Source organism: Oncorhynchus mykiss, chromosome 21 (genome assembly GCF_057628025.1).
Source record: "Oncorhynchus mykiss isolate SJ-2025 chromosome 21, ASM5762802v1, whole genome shotgun sequence".
In the NCBI taxonomy this organism is placed as follows: Eukaryota; Metazoa; Chordata; class Actinopteri; order Salmoniformes; family Salmonidae; genus Oncorhynchus; species Oncorhynchus mykiss.
In genome coordinates, this window is record NC_143042.1 from 39,676,873 (window position 1) to 39,694,682 (window position 17,810).

The 17,810-nt window shown below is 45.2% G+C and overlaps 1 protein-coding gene across 8 annotated transcripts in view; it reads left to right on the forward strand.

Moving 5' to 3' along the window:
- Positions 1–17,810, forward strand: part of dock11 (dedicator of cytokinesis 11) — a 114,685-nt gene that overhangs the window by 35,264 nt on the left and 61,611 nt on the right. For all 8 annotated transcript variants that reach the window (XM_036957962.2, XM_036957959.2, XM_036957960.2 and 5 more), the window contains 20 exons: positions 1,455–1,538; positions 2,042–2,182; positions 3,052–3,303; positions 7,966–8,088; positions 8,539–8,621; positions 8,823–8,945; positions 9,381–9,457; positions 9,595–9,779; positions 10,705–10,770; positions 12,674–12,766; positions 13,562–13,685; positions 13,794–13,915; positions 14,091–14,174; positions 14,269–14,358; positions 14,510–14,631; positions 14,877–14,946; positions 15,194–15,319; positions 16,181–16,252; positions 16,975–17,121; positions 17,607–17,690. In XM_036957962.2, the coding sequence (XP_036813857.2) occupies positions 1,455–1,538; positions 2,042–2,182; positions 3,052–3,303; positions 7,966–8,088; positions 8,539–8,621; positions 8,823–8,945; positions 9,381–9,457; positions 9,595–9,779; positions 10,705–10,770; positions 12,674–12,766; positions 13,562–13,685; positions 13,794–13,915; positions 14,091–14,174; positions 14,269–14,358; positions 14,510–14,631; positions 14,877–14,946; positions 15,194–15,319; positions 16,181–16,252; positions 16,975–17,121; positions 17,607–17,690 (2,268 nt within the window). The remainder of the gene's footprint in view (positions 1–1,454; positions 1,539–2,041; positions 2,183–3,051; positions 3,304–7,965; positions 8,089–8,538; positions 8,622–8,822; positions 8,946–9,380; positions 9,458–9,594; positions 9,780–10,704; positions 10,771–12,673; positions 12,767–13,561; positions 13,686–13,793; positions 13,916–14,090; positions 14,175–14,268; positions 14,359–14,509; positions 14,632–14,876; positions 14,947–15,193; positions 15,320–16,180; positions 16,253–16,974; positions 17,122–17,606; positions 17,691–17,810) is intronic.

The following is a 17,810-nucleotide window of genomic DNA, read 5'->3' on the forward strand; positions in this document are numbered from 1 at the left end:
TACCCACGTGCTATCTTCTCATTGGTTTTTAGGAACATGTGCCCACGTGGGTGATTGAAAAATGAACTGAGGTCAGTTGTGGTAATGCACCTTATTATGAAAGTTAGTTGCCAATCGCCATATAAAGTTCAAAGAAGAAAAAGAAGCATGGAAGCAGGAGAGATGACTAGAAACGATTCGGTTGACTCTTTTATGTGTGGATTAATTGTCAGAGTAGAGGACCTTGTGCATTTCAGGTAAAATAACAACTCAATATTTATATCCCAGTACAAATTAGCTAGCAACAGCAAGCTAGCCTGCTAAATAGGACAAATTAGCTAGCAACAGCAAGCTAGCTAGCTAAATAGGAAAATTAGCTAGCAACTGCAAGTTAGCTAGCTAAATTGCCATAAATGTTTAATGCTTGTTTGTTGTTTGTTGTTTAATGTTTGTTTTGATATTTCAACCTGCGTGTCGTGATCATGTTTGGTGTGGGGGGACAAAATACATTTGCCCACGATGGCACACTCGGTTTGGGCGTGGTGTCACTGTTATCAACATCAATCACAGACTGCAGAGGAATCCCATAAAATAGGCCTACTGTTCATTTTTTTAATGTTTTACTAAGCATCGGATTCATAATGTAGCCATCTGTGCGGTCCACTCTTAGGCGTAGTGTGTGTATACCCCGTTGCTGATTGATTCAGCCTGGTGGATGTTGGCAGTATGTTTTAGTCTGACTTGCTCTCTTCACCTCTGGCCTCATTAGCAGCCGTGCTTTATTCTAGCAGTGTGGATATTCCTCACACACACATGGTAGTGATCCTAGCCACATGGTGGAGAGGTTTTAATAGGGTCATTCAGACAGAGCGTATCCTGTTTCGATCGGAGAGAAAGGAAAGTTTTATTCAAAAAAGGGTTCTTCGGGTGTCGCCATAAGAGAACCCTTTTGGGTTCCAAGTAGAACCCTTTTTGGTTCCAGGTATAACCATATTGGGTTCCATGTAGGAGGGTTCTCCTATGGACGACAGCTGAATAACTCTTTTTAGGTTCTAGCAGATAGATTATTGATAAGCAATGTGTTTCTAGTCAGTTAGAGAAACAAAATGCCTGCGGCCCTAATGGCACCCTATTCCCTATATTATGCACTACTTTTGCCCAGAGCCCTATGGGCCCATGGCAAAAGTAGTGCACGTTAGAGGGAACAGGTTGCCATTTGGAGTGAAGATGATGCTTATCCCATAGAGACCACCTCAACTGCTTGAATGTGCCTATAAACCCAGAACAGCACAAGGAAAACAAAGAGAGCTGTCTGGTCTGAGATGTCCCAGCGCTCCTCTTCCTGGTTAACTCTTCTGTCTCTCTCTGGAGATGGATGGATGGATTGGATGGTGTGAGAGGAGATAGGGAGGATGGAGATCTCACTGTGACCTGAGGCTGTTCTTTGTCTGTTTTTCTCCTTTCTCTCTCTGCAGTATGCCAGGGAAACAGACCAGCTCAATAAAATGAACAGGAACGAGGGGAGACAAAAGCTTTTCTCCCTGGACCCTGAAACACAGGTTAGAACCGTCTGTATTTTACTCTATTCATCCCCAATATGTTTGTTAATGTTGTTTAAGTCTATTAGATCAGGCTTGTAGTATGCAGTGTATAGGTGTATCGATGCATGATATACCCTGTCTGTCTGGGCAGTCCCAGGGCCTGCTGGCTCAACTGGCATCGAGTGAACCTCTCAGTTAGAGAATGTCTGTGTTTGCATATTGTATGTTTCCATGGGGATGGATGCCAGAAGCTAACCACTGTTCCCTCCTCTCTCCTTCATCTTTCTTCCTGACCTCCCTCTCCTCCCTCCTTACTTCCTCCTCCTCCCTCCTCCCCTTCTTCCTCTCCCACCTCTCTCTTCCACTCTCCTTTCCCCCTCTCCCTCCTTCCCCTCTCTCCATCTTTTTCCCTCCCTCCTCTCCTCACTCATCCCTCCCACCTCCTCCTCTCCTCCCACCTTTTTCCCATCCTCCTCTCCTCCTCCCTCCCCCACGTCTCCTCTCACCCCTCCTCTCTCCAGAGGTTGGACTTCTCGGGTATAGAGCCTGATGTGAAGCCGTTTGAGGAGCGTTTTGGCCGGCGCATCGCCGTCAGCTGCCATGACCTCACCTTCAGCCTGCAGGGCTGTGCCAACGAGAGGGGGGACGGGGTCCTCACCAACGTAAGCTCACACACACCCTATCCTCCTGCTCCAACGTAGGTCCTATAGGAGTAGCGTACAACAGGGCACAACAGATCCAAAAAACGACATCAGAATTCGTGTTTATGTTGTATATTCAACTTATTTTCAGATCACTTTTTGATCTTTTAAGTATAAAGAATTATGGTTAGAAATTCCGGGAGTTATGTTTTTTCCTAAAATATTGGACAATAGCAGCTTAACTTGTATTTCAACAACAACAACAAATTACAAAACCATTTATCCTTTCTAGTTATCAATGGCTAAAGAAACAACGATTAGAACCATCTGAACAAATTGTTCAATAGACATGGAAAAACTGGTCAAACATGAATAAAAAATAAAAATATCTTTCATTGTGTTTATATTGCACGTTTGAAATACCTCAAGATAGATGCCTAAATTGCTGTATAGAGACCTAAATCATTATCCAGATTCCCTGATGAAGGAAGTTAGCTTCCTGATTGGAGTGTGAGACGAATGCAGAGCCTCTTTGGCATGAGCCAGCAGTATAGAGCACACTACTGAGTCCTCCCTCTCTCCCTCCTTCAGAGTGGATTATAGTAGACATAAAACACTGTGATAAATAACTACATTCCCACTAGAGCATTTATAGGGTCTGGGGAGGGGAATAAGGGAGGTTGGCCCGAGATTTATATGGAGGGACGTCGTTGCACTCAAACTCACATAGGCGTTATGGTTCCTGGAAGGAGTGGGGTTGCCATCATTCAAGCTAATATGCTTATGTCTACAGTGGAAAGACACTCGTATACACACACACACACACTCTATTTTGTTCGTACCTCGTAAACACGCACATACGCACGCTCTCTCTTCTCTCTGTTATCCAGGTGGAGCCGTTCTTCATCAGCTTGGCCCTGTTTGACGTGTCTAAGAGCTGTAAGATCTCTTCGGACTTCCACGTGGACCTCAACCCTCCCTGTGTACGAGAGATGCTGACTGACACCTCTCCACTCTCCCCTACATCAGAGGGAGGAGGAGGAGGAGGGGTGAATGGAGGAGTGAACGGGGATGCAGGGAAAGGGAATGGTCTTCCCGTTCTACAAAGGGTGTCTGAGTCTCTGCTGCAATACCCCACTCAGGTTGGACCATAGTGACCTTAACTGACCTATATAATATATTCTGTGTGTTGTGTTGTGTTTGTTTACACACACACGCAGACTAAATCGTGCTTGTGTATCTGTAGAAATGATGGTGGCATCACAGAATCCTAAGATTACAAACTAAGTCTCTCCCTTATTTGACATGATTACTTAAGATGATCAGTTGGTTAGGACAGGGATGTGAAGATGGCTCGAGTTTTGTTTGTAAATGCGTTGTTGTTTGTTTCTGATGACCCCCACGAACCGGTCAGCGGGCTTTAGACACCCAGAGATGAGCCATTCCCGTCGGGGATCGCAAGGTGTTGCCGTAAGCGGTGCTGCGCAGCCGTGGCTGTCCTCTCGTCTTACACCCTAGTCGATGCGGTGTCACAATACTGCACATCCATGCATTTACCCACAATGCAGCGTGTGTGTGTGTGTGTGTGTGAGAGAGCACTTGACTGATACTCTTGATTTCACTGGACTACCTCTGGTGTCTGGGGGACTCTGCTGGCGCTACTATGAACCGGGACATAGTCTGAATGATACAGTTGATTTTCCCTCTTTATTCCAAGCTCGTTGAGATTCAGGCTGATGCTACACTGTTTACTGTGCCTGTTGTCCGCGTGGTCGTAAAACACATAACTCCACCATCCAGTGCTACAACTAGTACTGCCATGCAACGCGGTAGGATTTTGACCAGAGGATTTTCGTGTTAATAATCTGTTGAATATCTCCTTAAGCTTAACTCCTCATTATACGGTAATTGGGTAAACGAGAACAGCAGCTATGAGATATGTTCGCTTTAATCTATATGTATTGTACACGTATATAGCTAATATTGCTATTTCAAAGGCTAACTGCAATATCAAAGTTGCCCGACTCTCACTGTTTTGCTAAAGTTTGAAGCCAGTCGACTTGAAAAGAACAGTCCAGTTTCAGCATGATGGTGAGTGTTTCTCTTGGGTGCTAGCTGTAGCGTGCAGTGTTAACTCCTGCAGCCGGTGTGATGTCCCAACACACCCGCGCACGCACACACATACTGCTGCTGGTCCCATTTACAGTTACAGGATGACCCAGCCTCAGTAGCGGTGGTACCCAGCAGTAAATGACAGTACCTGTGTTTCCCCTATATTTATTTAGCAGTGGTGCACCGTGACGCACTTTTAAGATCAAAGTGAGGCGATACAACATCAGATCGTCCGGAGAAACCTCTAAGGTAGTTAGCCAGCTAGCTTGTAATCCTGGAAGTGTAGCCAACTTCATTAGACGTATCAGTGTGAACTTAAACGACTAAATCCCGACATAAAGTACAGTGCCTTGCGAAAGTATTCGGCCCCCTTGAACTTTGCGACCTTTTGCCACATTTCAGGCTTCAAACATAAAGATATAAAACTGTATTTTTTTGTGAAGAATCAACAACAAGTGGGACACAATCATGAAGTGGAACGACATTTATTGGATATTTCAAACTTTTTTAACAATTCAAAAACTGAAAAATTGGGCGTGCAAAATTATTCAGCCCCTTTACTTTCAGTGCAGCAAACTCTCTCCAGAAGTTCAGTGAGGATCTCTGAATGATCCAATATTGACCTAAATGACTAATGATGATAAATACAATCCACCTGTGTGTAATCAAGTCTCCGTATAAATGCATCTGCACTGTGATAGTCTCAGAGGTCCGTTAAAAGCGCAGAGAGCATCATGAAGAACAAGGAACACACCAGGCAGGTCTGAGATACTGTTGTGAAGAAGTTTAAAGCCGGATTTGGATACAAAAGGATTTCCCAAGCTTTAAACATCCCAAGGAGCACTGTGCAAGCGATTATATTGAAATGGAAGGAGTATCAGACCACTGCAAATCTACCAAGACCTGGCCGTCCCTCTAAACTTTCAGCTCATACAAGGAGAAGACTGATCAGAGATGCAGCCAAGAGGCCCATGATCACTCTGGATGAACTGCAGAGATCTACAGCTGAGGTGGGAGACTCTGTCCATAGGACAACAATCAGTCGTATATTGCACAAATCTGGCCTTTATGGAAGAGTGGCAAGAAGAAAGCCATTTCTTAAAGATATCCATAAAAAAGTGTTCTTTAAAGTTTGCACCAAGCCACCTGGGAGACACACCAAACATGTGGAAGAAGGTGCTCTGGTCAGATGAAACCAAAATGTAACTTTTTGGCAACAATGCAAAACGTTATGTTTGGCGTAAAAGCAACACAGCTGAACACACCATCCTCACTGTCAAACATGGTGGTGGCAGCATCATGGTTTGGGCCTGTTTTTCTTCAGCAGGGACAGGGAATATGGTTAAAATTGATGGGAAGATGGATGGAGCCAAATACAGGACCATTCTGGAAGAAAACCTGATGGAGTCTGCAAAAGACCTGAGACTGGGACGGAGATTTGTCTTCCAACAAGACAATGATCCAAAACATAAAGCAAAATCTACAATGGAATGGTTCAAAAATAAACATATCCAGGTGTTAGAATGGCCAAGTCAAAGTCCAGACCTGAATCCAATCGAGAATCTGTGGAAAGAACTGAAAACTGCTGTTCACAAATGCTCTCCATCCAACCAACTGAGCTCGAGCTGTTTTGCAAGGAGGAATGGGAAAACATTTCAGTCTCTCGATGTGCAAAGCTGATAGAGGCATACCCCAAGCGACTTACAGCTGTAATCGCAGCAAAAGGTGGCGCTACAAAGTATTAACTTAAGGGGGCTGAATAATTTTGCACTGCCAATTTTTCAGTTTTTGATTTGTTAAAAAAGTTTGAAATATCCAATAAATGTCGTTCCACTTCATGATTGTGTCCCACTTGTTGTTGATTCTTCACAAAAAAATACAGTTTTATATCTTTATGTTTGAAGCCTGAAATGTGGCAAAAGGTCGCAAAGTTCAAGGGGGCCGAATACTTTCGCAAGGCACTGTATGTAGAAAACGAGAATGAAGAAATATATTTTTTGAACAAGATCATCTTTGAGAACTAACAATCACCCCAAAATAAAAGACGGTCAGGGAGAATCTAAAATTCAAAAAATGTCATGACATGAGGCCCGTGTTGATGTTGTTATAATGCTTGAGTCACTTAGATAGCATAAGAACACGGCAAACGCCATGGAGAAATGTGTATGATTAGCTTTAAAACTGTAACATTTTCTCGCCGCCCCGTTGCAAAATGTGTAGAATTGCAGGAAACTAGCTTTAAAACTGTTAACATTTTCTCACCACCCAACGGCAAAACTTTAAAACAGGGAAATGTTTTCTCTGTGGACAAGAGAAAGGTTTTTAAAATGTTCAGTTGTCGACAGCGCCATTCCCCACTGCATACCGTGCTGCGCCTCCCATCCCCAGACAACATGGAAACATGACGGAGCGCTCCCTCTCTCTGGAAGCAGAAAGTCCTGTGAGGTGGAATGGACATTTCGGTGTAATAAAATATCTGGACCCAGAAACAGAATGAAGAACAGAGTGGAAACAGAGAGTATGAAACAGAATAGAATCAATCAAGACATTGGTCATTCTCACTCTCGTTGACACAAAAAACAGAACTTGATTTGGGGTGGCAGGTAGCCGAGTTAGAGCGTTGGGCCAGTAACCGAAAGGTTGCTGGATCGAATCCCTGAGCTGACAAGGTAAAAATCTGACGTTCACCCCTGAACAAAGCAGTTAACCCATTGTTCCCCGGTAGGCCGTCATTGTAAATAAGAATTTGTTCTTAACTGACTTGCCTAGTTAAATAAAGTTTTTATTTTTATTTTTTTAATTAGGCTCTTGCCGTGTGTGAACCTAGCAATGTCCACCAGGGCACAGAGAAATAGATAATGGCCTTCCTCTATGATTACAGTCTGATTATAGACTTGGACACCAGCAGATCAGTGTAATTGAGGTGCTGTTTGGGTGTAGTCCAAGGACAGCCTGTCCTCATCTTTCTACTGCACAACGGAAGTCAGGGTGTGTCTCACCGGCGCTAGCAGGCTCCCCTCCATCTCACTCAGTGCCAGCTTTATGTTGTGATTTACATGGGTATCTCCCTTGTAAATCTGTTTCTGGTAGCAGAATCTTTAGCTAGACCCCTGCGAGAGCAACATAATGCGACTTGTCGTCCGGATTATGTCAAAGCTGATGTGTTCCAAATGTGTTCCAAATGTCTACTAATGTGTCACGAACTCCACTCTTACTTTTCTGCCACTCCCAGGAAGAACATGTTTTTGCGTGTGTGTGTGTGTGTATGCGTGCATACATGTGTGTGACGCTCTGTGTGAGAGCCACGGTTGGCTTCATCTCACTGACCCAAAAATAGTTCCAGCTCTGTTTGGGTTTCCTGTATAACTTCAGCCACTAACAGACAGCCAACCACTTCCCAGCTGCAGGCCCTGTCCAGGAGACAGTTGATAAACTCTCCTTCATACAATGACTAGGAGTTACTGTAGTCCTAATGGCAGTTTCAAACCGAAAAATCATATGAAATTTTAAGAAAAAAAAGTGTTAAGTAAAAAAATAGATACATAAAAAATAAAAGTAACAAATAATTAAAGAGCAGTAGTCATTTGGTCTCAAATAGTCATTTTTCCTTCATCAGTCTTCTCCACCTTTTTTCTTCATCCCTCCATTTTTCTTCTACTCCACCTTTCCTCTCTTCCTCATCTCTCCTCCAGGGTATCTTCTCGGTGACCAACCCCCATGCTGATATTTTCCTGGTGGCCAGAGTGGAGAAGGTCCTACAGAACGGCATTACACACTGTGCTGAGCCCTACATCAAGACTTCAGACATCAACAAGGTGTGTGTGTGTGTGTGTGTGTGTGTGCTTGTGCGCACGCGTGTGTGTGTGTACCTTCAGACATCAACAAGGTGTGTGTGTGCTTGTGCGCACGCGCGTGTGTGTGTGTACCTTCAGACATCAACAAGGTCTTCTACCACCACTGCTCTCTCTCTCACCGTAGTTACTTCTATTGCTATTAATAGACCATGTGTCAGACACAGGACATGCATAACCCCAAAACCACTGTTTAAAAGTTTTAGTAGAGCGTCTCCCTATTATGTCATGTTAAAGTGTCTAGTTTTAACTTATTTTAAACTGAATTGCCTCCCATGTGTTTCCCTATTTTGGTCTTGTTTCCATCATGATTGTTTGAGTAGCTGTGCCACTGTTATAAATCCCGTTATTACCTTTTCATTAACCTGTTACTGTTACATCGTACTCATTCTGCATGTGTGTGTTCCCCTCCAGACAGCCCAGAAGGTGCTGAAGGCTGCCAAGCAGACGTGTCAGCGCCTGGGCCAGTACAGGATGCCCTTCGCCTGGGCTGCCAAGTAAGACACAGCTCTCATACACATCAGATGGAAAACTGTGGAATAATTCACTGACTATTTGGGAAATCATGTTTACTGGGCCTCAGGCAGTGCGGTGATGATTTATTTGGGACCTCAGGTGTCTTCATTTGAATATTCACCTGCGTTTTACTATGTACATCCTCCTTACACGTGAACATGATCCTGTCTCTGTTGTCCCAGGCAAGTGTTTAAAGATGCCCAGGGCAGTCTGGACATGGACGGGAAGTTCTCGCCTCTCTATCGCCAGGACAGCAGCAAGATCTCCACCGATGACCTCATCAAGATGCTGGCTGATATCAGGAAGTGAGTCATCAGTAAGACGTGATGGTTGTGACTGTACACTCTTAGAAAAAAAAGGTGCTATCTAGGGTTATTCAGCTGTCCCCATATAGGAGAACCTTTTGAAAAACCTGTTTTGGTTGCAGTTAGAACCCATTTGGGTTCCACATATAATCTTTCCAAAAGTGTGTGTGTGTGTGTGTGTGTGTGTGTGTGTGTGTGTGTGTGTGTGTGTGTGTGTGTGTGTGTGTGTGTGTGTCTGTAGTCAAAAAGGGTTCTCCTATGGGGACAGCCGGAGAACCCTTTTGGAACCCATTTTTCTAAGAGTGTAGAGTATAGGTGGTTTGGTGTGCTAGTTGTACTACGAACATGTTAGTCAGCATCCTAGTGTCTGTTGGCACTGCAGGTGTACATACTTACATAGTGTTATGACTGTTTCATACACTTTCACCCCTACAGGCCAGAGAAGAGCAAGCTGCAGACTATCCCTGGACAACTGAATGTCACCATCGAGTGTGTGCCTCCGGACTTCTCAAGTGGGTGGTTTCCCCTATTTTCCCTAGTCCGCTGTTTACATTTGACTGAATAATATTGAACGGTTGACTGACAATCGTGCCATATAACATATAATTGGTTGACAGTGCCACTGACGTCCTCCACTGTTCTCCCTCAGACACGGTGACCTCGTCGTACATCCCAGTCAAGCCCTTTGAGGAGAAGTGTGAGAGGGTCTCAGTGGAGATGGAGGAGTTTCTCCCTGAGGAGGCCAAGTACAACTACCCCTTCACTGTCTACAAGAACCACCTGTATATCTATCCCCTGCAGCTGAAATACGACAACCAGAAGACCTTCGCAAAGGTGGGTGAAAGGTGGGAGGGAGATGTGTGTGCAAATAACAACAACAACGCAACATGTAAAGGGTTGGTCCCATGTTTCACGAGCTGATTTAAAGGCCCCAGAAATGTTCCTACACACACAAAAAATAATTTCTCTCAAACGTTGTGCGCAAATGTGTTTATATCCCTGTTAGTGAGCATTTCTCCTTTGCCAAGATAATCCATTCCACCTGACAGGTGTGGCATATCAAGAAGCCAATTAAACAGCATGATAATTACACAGGTGCACCTTGTGCTGGGGACAATCAAAGGCCACTCTAAAATGTGCAGTTGTCACATAAAACAATGCCACTGATGTCTCAAGTTTTGCGGGAGTGTGCAATTGGTATGCTGACCAGAGCTTTTGCCAGAGAATTTTATGTTAATTTCTCTACCATAAGCCGCCTCCAACGTCATTTTAAAGAATTTGGCAGTATGTCCAACCGGACTCACAACCACAGACCACGTGTAGCCACGCCATCCCAGGAACTCCACATCCAGCTTCTTCACCTGCGGGGTAGTCTGAGACCAGCCACCCGGACAGCTGATGAAACTGAGTATTATTTCTGTCTCTAATAAAGCCCTTTTGTGTGGAAAAAAAATAATTCTCATTGGCTGGGCCTGGCTCCCAAGTATGCCCTCCCAGGCCCACCCATGGCTGCACCCCTGCCCAGTCATGTGAAATCAGTAGATCAGGGCCTAATTTATTTATTTAAATTGACTGATTTCCTCATATGAACTGTAACTCAATAAACTGTTGAAATTGTTGCATGTTGCATTTATATTTTTGTTCAGTACACATTGAGTTCAGTGGGTCATTGAGTTTACAGCTCACATTATCACTCACCGACTGTCGTCCTTCCTGGCTTGAGTTATTGTATTGACTGAAGTGTCTTTTATCCTTCCAGGCAAGAAACGTAGCGGTGTGTGTACAGTTCAGAGACTCTGACGAAGAAGGCGCGGCCCCTCTAAAGGTGAGATTTTGGATGGTACTGTAACGTCTGATCTACTGAAAATGACTGGGATCCCCAGGAGTTGACAAAGTTCAAGTCAAACTACAGTGGAGTCGCGGAGGAGAGAAAAGGCCTCTTTACAGAAGCTTAGCCAGTTATTACAGCTGGCAAGGGGAGATATTGAGAGCTCTCTCTCTCTCCTTCTTTCTCTCTCTCCTTCTTTCTCTTTCATTTGCTTAATCTCGTGCTCTTTCTTTCTTTCTTTCTCCTTCTCTCTTTTTCCCTCTATATCTCATGCTCTCTTTCTCCCTCACTCTCTGTTTTTCCCCATCTCTCTCTCTCTCTCTCTCTCTCTCTCTCTCTCGTTGAGGAACATCCGCACACGTTGAATATTTGTGGGTGGGAACCTCCATTCGACGACCATGGAAAAGTTTTTCCCACAGGACAGAATCTCTCACTGTTCACTGCACTCAAACAGGCTTCCACAGAACCAGTGAGAGAGATTATTTATCACACAGTCTGGCTAGGAACAAAGTCTTTTCTCGGGCATAATAAAGTGTTTACAAACAGCAGGGTCGGGCCAACGTCACAGCACACCTCTCCATTTAGCACACAGCGGAAACCAACTAGCACAGTTCCTGGACTTGACACCGGCTCTAGTAGAAGGAGCGATAGCCCATGTCACACTGTGCTGTAGGTTGCTGGAGCTGTATGAATTCATTACGATATTTATTTGATTGTTAAAAACACAAAAGAAACCGCTTCAGGTGGAGACAACATTACATTATATATCAAAAACGACTGCATCAAGGATGAACACACTGAAGCCCAAAGGCTCATTCATTCTGGTCCGCCAATAGTGAGCGTCTGCCTCATTGTGTGTTGCACTGTAGTTTTGCTCCATGGACTTCTATGCTTAACATGTAGGAACAGAGATGTCTCTCAGCCCATTCTGCAGAAAAGACTGAAGATTCCAGTCGGCCCTTCTAGCCAGGGACCGGGCCTACACGCTCACTGTGTAATCATCAGACCACACTTCAGCATGTTGTCGCCGCGGGAACAGGGTTCTGAAGGCACTGCTTTTTCCATGCTGGTACACAACCCGTAATCACATGATCTGAAACAGCATATTCTCCTCTGGAAAGAGGCCAACTATCTCTTAGACCGGGCTGGTCATTTGAGCTCTGCTCACTCGGTCCTTTCTAAGGACCTCCACCACTCGGCATGTCCTCTCAGTTTCCTTTTGAGACAGTACTGATAATTAGGAATGATCAAACATTCCCCTTCAGACTAAGCTGCTCATTTGAGCTCTCCCTTTCTAAGGGCCTCCTTCACACTCTCATACGTTGGTCAATTAGAAAATGACCCAAGGAATCAACATTGTAATTACTGCACTAAATGACCCCCCCCCCACTTCCCTTCTCCTCCTCCTCACTGTGTCCGCCCTGTCAGGATCAATTATCTAGACCTCTGCCTGGACTAGCATTGAGTTTTACCCTCAGTACCTTACCCCACAAAAGGCCTTCCCGTCCAGCCCAGGGTCAGAGGATCTATCTAGGTCAGGGCCACATCACACGCCTGGGCTTGGGCAGCTCAGCCGGCCCCCTCCTCCTTCCCTCTCCTGGGGTCTCCACTCCACTTAGTTTAGTTCTGTTTAAACTCTCACCTACTACATTCTCACCTCCAACTAACTTACACTGGTGAACAAGCTCGTTTTCCCCGTTGTTCGTAGCCGTGGTTTGCTTGTGTTGCAAGTATTTGAGGTGTGATTGTACAGTTCTTTAACAGCATTTCGGTCTAATTATTTCACATTGCTCACAGATTGCTGTCTTCTTACTCACTGACATGCCCATGCAACATCAGCAGATGAGCAGGAGATTAATAATAATGTGTGTGTGTGTGTGTGTGTGTGTGTGTGTTTCAGTGTATCTACGGAAAGCCAGGAGAGACACTCTTCACCACCAGTGCCTGTGCAGCCGTCCTCCACCACAACCAGAGCCCTGAGTTTTACAACGAGGTCAGAGAACAATTTGCGTAATAAACCGGCCTTTTCCCTGATTTGCTATGCCACATCAATTACTCCCTGCAATTGTTACTGTTACTGTTGAGGTCCTCAGTGGCCAAAGTCCAGTCATTAGGGCTCCGTTAATCCTATAATCTAGCCCAGAGCAGGGGCTCTGGACTGGCTCACACTGGGCTGGTCTGATACCCACCAGAGGGAGGGAGAGAGAGAGAGAGGGGTGAGGTCAGGACACTGTCACAGAGACGTTGACTGGGACGGGGGCCATCTGGTCTATGGCATAAGGTTTAGAACCCCACACACACCATCCAAGACCCCTTCACTGTTCTGATCTCTCTGGACTGCTGCTTTGGTAATGAGTTACTTTATCAGCCCTGTTTCAAACAAGATTTTAAGGAGAAGGACCACACTATTCGTTGTGACACATAACCAAGTCATACTAGACCCCAGGTTGGAATTAGTTTAATGAAAGAAGCAAATGTTATTGGATAGGCTCACCGTGTGTCATTTCCTCTGACACAGAGCACACGTGCAGGCAGGCTGAACATTCCACTACTCACCCTTGCTGCCCCCTAGTGGTAAAGATAGGAATCGTTTTGCTTTGCCTTTCTCGTACTATTTCTGAAAGTGAGAAATATGTACCGTTGTATCTAGTTTGATAGGTTTGTGACTCATTCTGGGTTATTTCTAATAGCAGTTCCAGAAGGACTTCTTAGTTTAAAATCTTGGGTCAAGTGCGGTGAGAATTTGAAAACACTAATGTCCATGTTGATCGTGTATCGATCTGTGCAGGTAAAGATTGAGCTGCCGGTCCATGTCCATGAGAAACACCACATCCTCTTTACCTTCTACCACATCAGCTGTGAGATCAGTACCAAGACCAGCACCAAGAAGAGAGAGGGAGTGGAGTCCCTAGGTAAGACTAGGAGCGGGGTGTGTGTGTGTGTGTGTGTGTGTGTGCGCGTGCGTGTGTGTGTGTATCTTCCTCCATTACCTTACCTGTTCATCCCTCCCTCTGTGACAGTGGGCTACTCCTGGGCTCCCCTGTTGCAGGACGGCAGGATGCAGTCCATAGAGCTACAGCTGCCTGTGTCTGCCACCCTGCCCCCAGGATACCTCTATGACAAGACCCAGGACGCCAAGAAGGTACAACCCTCGGTTCACTGGAGAACACCTGGGGTCAAGGAAGAGCTATCCCCTGCTTGTATTCTAGTGACAAATGACTATCGATGACACTGATTTAAAACATTTGGCGAAAGAGTTATTGTGAAAAAGCAGACTACAATCACATTGTTGTATTCGTGTGTTGTCACCCTTACAGTCAGCACCCGATATAAAATGGGTAGAAAACAACAAGCCGCTGTTCAAAGCCAAGACCAATGTAGCGTCAACAATATACCCCCAGGTATGTCTTCCACCTGCCGACATTGAAACAACTTGGCCAAGCTGTTGTGACAAACACGCCATCAGACAGCTGTGTCCTGTGTTTCCCTGTGTAGGATCTGCACCTCCACAAGTTCTTCCAGCACTGCCAGCTGATGAGGTCCTCCTCAGAGGGCAACCCAGCAGAACTCATCAAGTATCTGAAGGTGAGAGAGACGCCTGCTGTGGAGTGTTTTATACCGTCGTGTTGTATTGCTGTCTCTCTGACTTTTTCTCCCCCCTCCCTCGCTCCATTTCTCCCTCCCTCCCTCCCTCCCTCCCTCCCTCCCTCCCTCCCTCCCTCCCTCCCTCCCTCAGTGCCTGCATGCCATGGAGACTAAGGTCATCATTAAGTTCCTCCCCACTGTGCTGATGCAGCTGTTTGAGGTCCTCAACACAGCAACCAAAGAGGCCACCGAAATCGCTGTCAACTCCACCCGGTGAGTCTGACCTCTGACCCTGTGAGGTCATCATGGTCTGACCCCATGACATAGTGACATAGACGCAGTCATGGTTTGTGAAAGTGAGTTACAACTGCTTTTTTTGGGGAAACGTTAATTCAATGGATATTTGCTGCGCTACATAATTATCATAATTGTATTTTTTTATTTCACCTTTATTTAACTAAGCCAGTTAAGAACAAATGATTATTTGCTATGACGATGATAATGTTCTATTCCTTCAGTGTGATTATACACATCGTTTCCCGGTGCCACGAGGAGGGACTGGAAAACTATCTCCGCTCTTTTCTCAAGGTATAACGCCAGGCATCACACACGACAGTCACTAGTGGCCAGAATCAAGCCTAGGATCACAAGGCCTGGTCCTTGCCTTAGCTATGATTATGAAGATGGGTGATGCATTTTCAGTTGAAAGTAATTCCAAAGTTAATGCGTTTCCTTTTTGGGGTTCATGTTGAGCTTGGATCCATTTTTCAGACCATGAAAAGTGATCATGTAAAGGTTGTGTATATTAACGGCTGTCTTTGTGTCGTGTCCCAAGTACGTGTTTGTGAACAACAGCCCAGTGTCTGGGAACTCTGGGACTACTCATGAGGTACTGGCCACCGCCGTCACAGCCATCCTCAAACAGACAGCGGACTTCAACACCAGCAATAAGCTACTCAAGGTGTGTGTGTGTGTGTGTTACCGGAAATCCCCCCCAAATTCTCCGTCGTGGGGACATTTCCCAGGTCCCCACAAGGACAACGGCTATTATAAGCTTAAGGTTTAGGTTAAGGGTTAGGATTACAATTAGGGTTAGGTTTAGGATTAAGGTTAGAGGTTAGGGAAAATAGGATTTTGAATGGAAATAAACTTTAGTTCCCTATAAGGATAGTAAAACATATGTGTGTGTATGTGTCTGTCTGTGTTTGTGTGTGTGTGTGTGTGTTTGTTTGTGTGTGTTTGTGGGTGTGCGTGGGTACTTGGAAATTCCCCAAAATTCTCTGTTGTGGGGACATTTCCCAGGTCCCCACAAGGACAACGGCTATAATAAGCTTAGGAGTTAGGGTTAGTAGCTAAGGTTAGATTTAGAATTAAGGTTAGGGGTTTGGACAAATAGGATTTTTAATGGAAATAAATGTTACTTCCTCATAAGGATAGTAAAACATGTGTGTGTGTGTGAGCCAGCCAGCGTGCATGCTCAATCAGAAAACTGCGATTCCCATACTGACCAGCTGGTGGCACCAGCCACTTGTTCTTTGAAAGAGAATTCCCAACATTATCTATTATCATTATACCCAGGATTATTGGACACTAAGCCCATATTACAGAGCCCAGTGGTGTTTTGACTTTCGTCAGACTGTTGATGTGATCTCTCTTAGTAAGGGTCCGTCCCAAATGGCACCGTGTTCCATTTATAGTGCACTAGTTTTGACCAGGGCTCTGCACAATATAGGGAACATTGTGGTCGAATTGGGACGCATTCTAAATGCTTCACAATTGAGGGGTAGTTCCAACGTCTTCTGTCTCTCATCCTCTTTTCTAGTATTCCTGGTTCTTCTTCGAGACCATGGCCAAGTCCATGGCCCAGTACCTGCAGGAGGGCAACAGGATCAAGGTTGGCAAATGTTCTATTCTGATGAAGGGTTTATCTTGTGTTCCACATGAAGTACGGTGTACACGCAGGCACACACCAGCTATCACTGGCACTCCCTCAGGTGTGGTTACGAAGATTCGAGAGTTCTCTGTCTTGTACATGCAAATGTTTCTCTATCGAGTGCCAGGGCGTTTAAGTTCAGTCTCTCTTTCCTCACCGTGAAAATGTGGCAACGCAGTCTTCCTCATTCGACATCTCTTGTGCGCCACACACCACACTTACACGTTCCCAGAAATAACCCACCCTCCAGCCTCCACTCCCACACAAGTATTTCTGTTCTCCTTTTTATTTTTTACGGAAAGTTTTTAACTTTTAGTTGAGTTGGTGATGGGGATGCTCCTAGTCATACTCTTATCTTGCCAACAGTTTCTAAACAGTCCCAGTAACATCCAGCCTATGGCCTCTACTGCAGCACCTCGAAGATAAACTAAGGTTGCTGAAATAGAGCACAGTAATGTTACAATTGATAGAATGTCCTCTGGCAAAGATGAGGATGTTACAAGCTGTGCACATTTCAGAGAGTTTAACCTCTTCGCCAGCCCTCTATTGGGAAAGCAACCTGTTTCTCAATGAGTAGAAGCGCACACTTCCTATTAGGTAATATGAGATGGATATGTGTATATATATGTATGTATATATATGTCGTTTACTTTGGTCTCATTGAACTGAATATGTTTTACCAGATGCCCCGTGCCCAGAGGTTTCCAGACAGTTTCCACCAGGCCCTACAGTCCCTGCTACTGTCCATCATGCCTCACATCACCATCCGCCATGTTGAGATTCCCGAGGAGGCCCGCTGTGTCAACCTCAGCCTGGCTGGCTTCATCAAGGTCAGGCCCCCATACACTACAGGCCCCCCCCCCCTGTATATTACCTGAACCACACAGGACAGAAATAATACCAAATACATTATCGCTGCTCGGGAAGAAGAAAAAAAAGAAGGAATTTACTGTTGATATCACAGGCGGTTGGTGGCACCTTAATTGGGAGAGGATGAGCTCGTGGTGATGGCTGGAGCGGAGTCAGTGGAATGGTGTCAAATACATCAAACACTTGGTTTCCATGTGTTGGATGCCATTTTGTTGGCTCCGTTCCAGCCGTTATTATGAGCCGTCCTCCCCTCAGCAGCCTGCTGTGGTTTGATAATGTAGGTCCAGGTCGAACAACAAACTCCCTTCCGATAGCAACGGTGAGGTGTGGTGAACTCCGTGCACTGCAAGTCAAGCACTGTATATGAAAGATGGTCTTGGTGTGCTTAGTTGGTTAGTCCTGGTCTTGGTTAGTCCTCCTCCTAATCTGTGGTCCCCTTCCACAGCGCTGTCTCACCTTCATGAACAGAGGCTTTGGCTTCAGCCTGGTCAACGACTACATGTGTGGCTTCACCATTAAAGACCCCAAGGTACTGGACAATAGCAACAACCTCTCTACCATTCTCTACCATGTCTGATTATGTATTCCTAATGCAACAGTGGAACAACAACACAGCCCTGTATACAGGCCTCTATTGACAGTACATGTG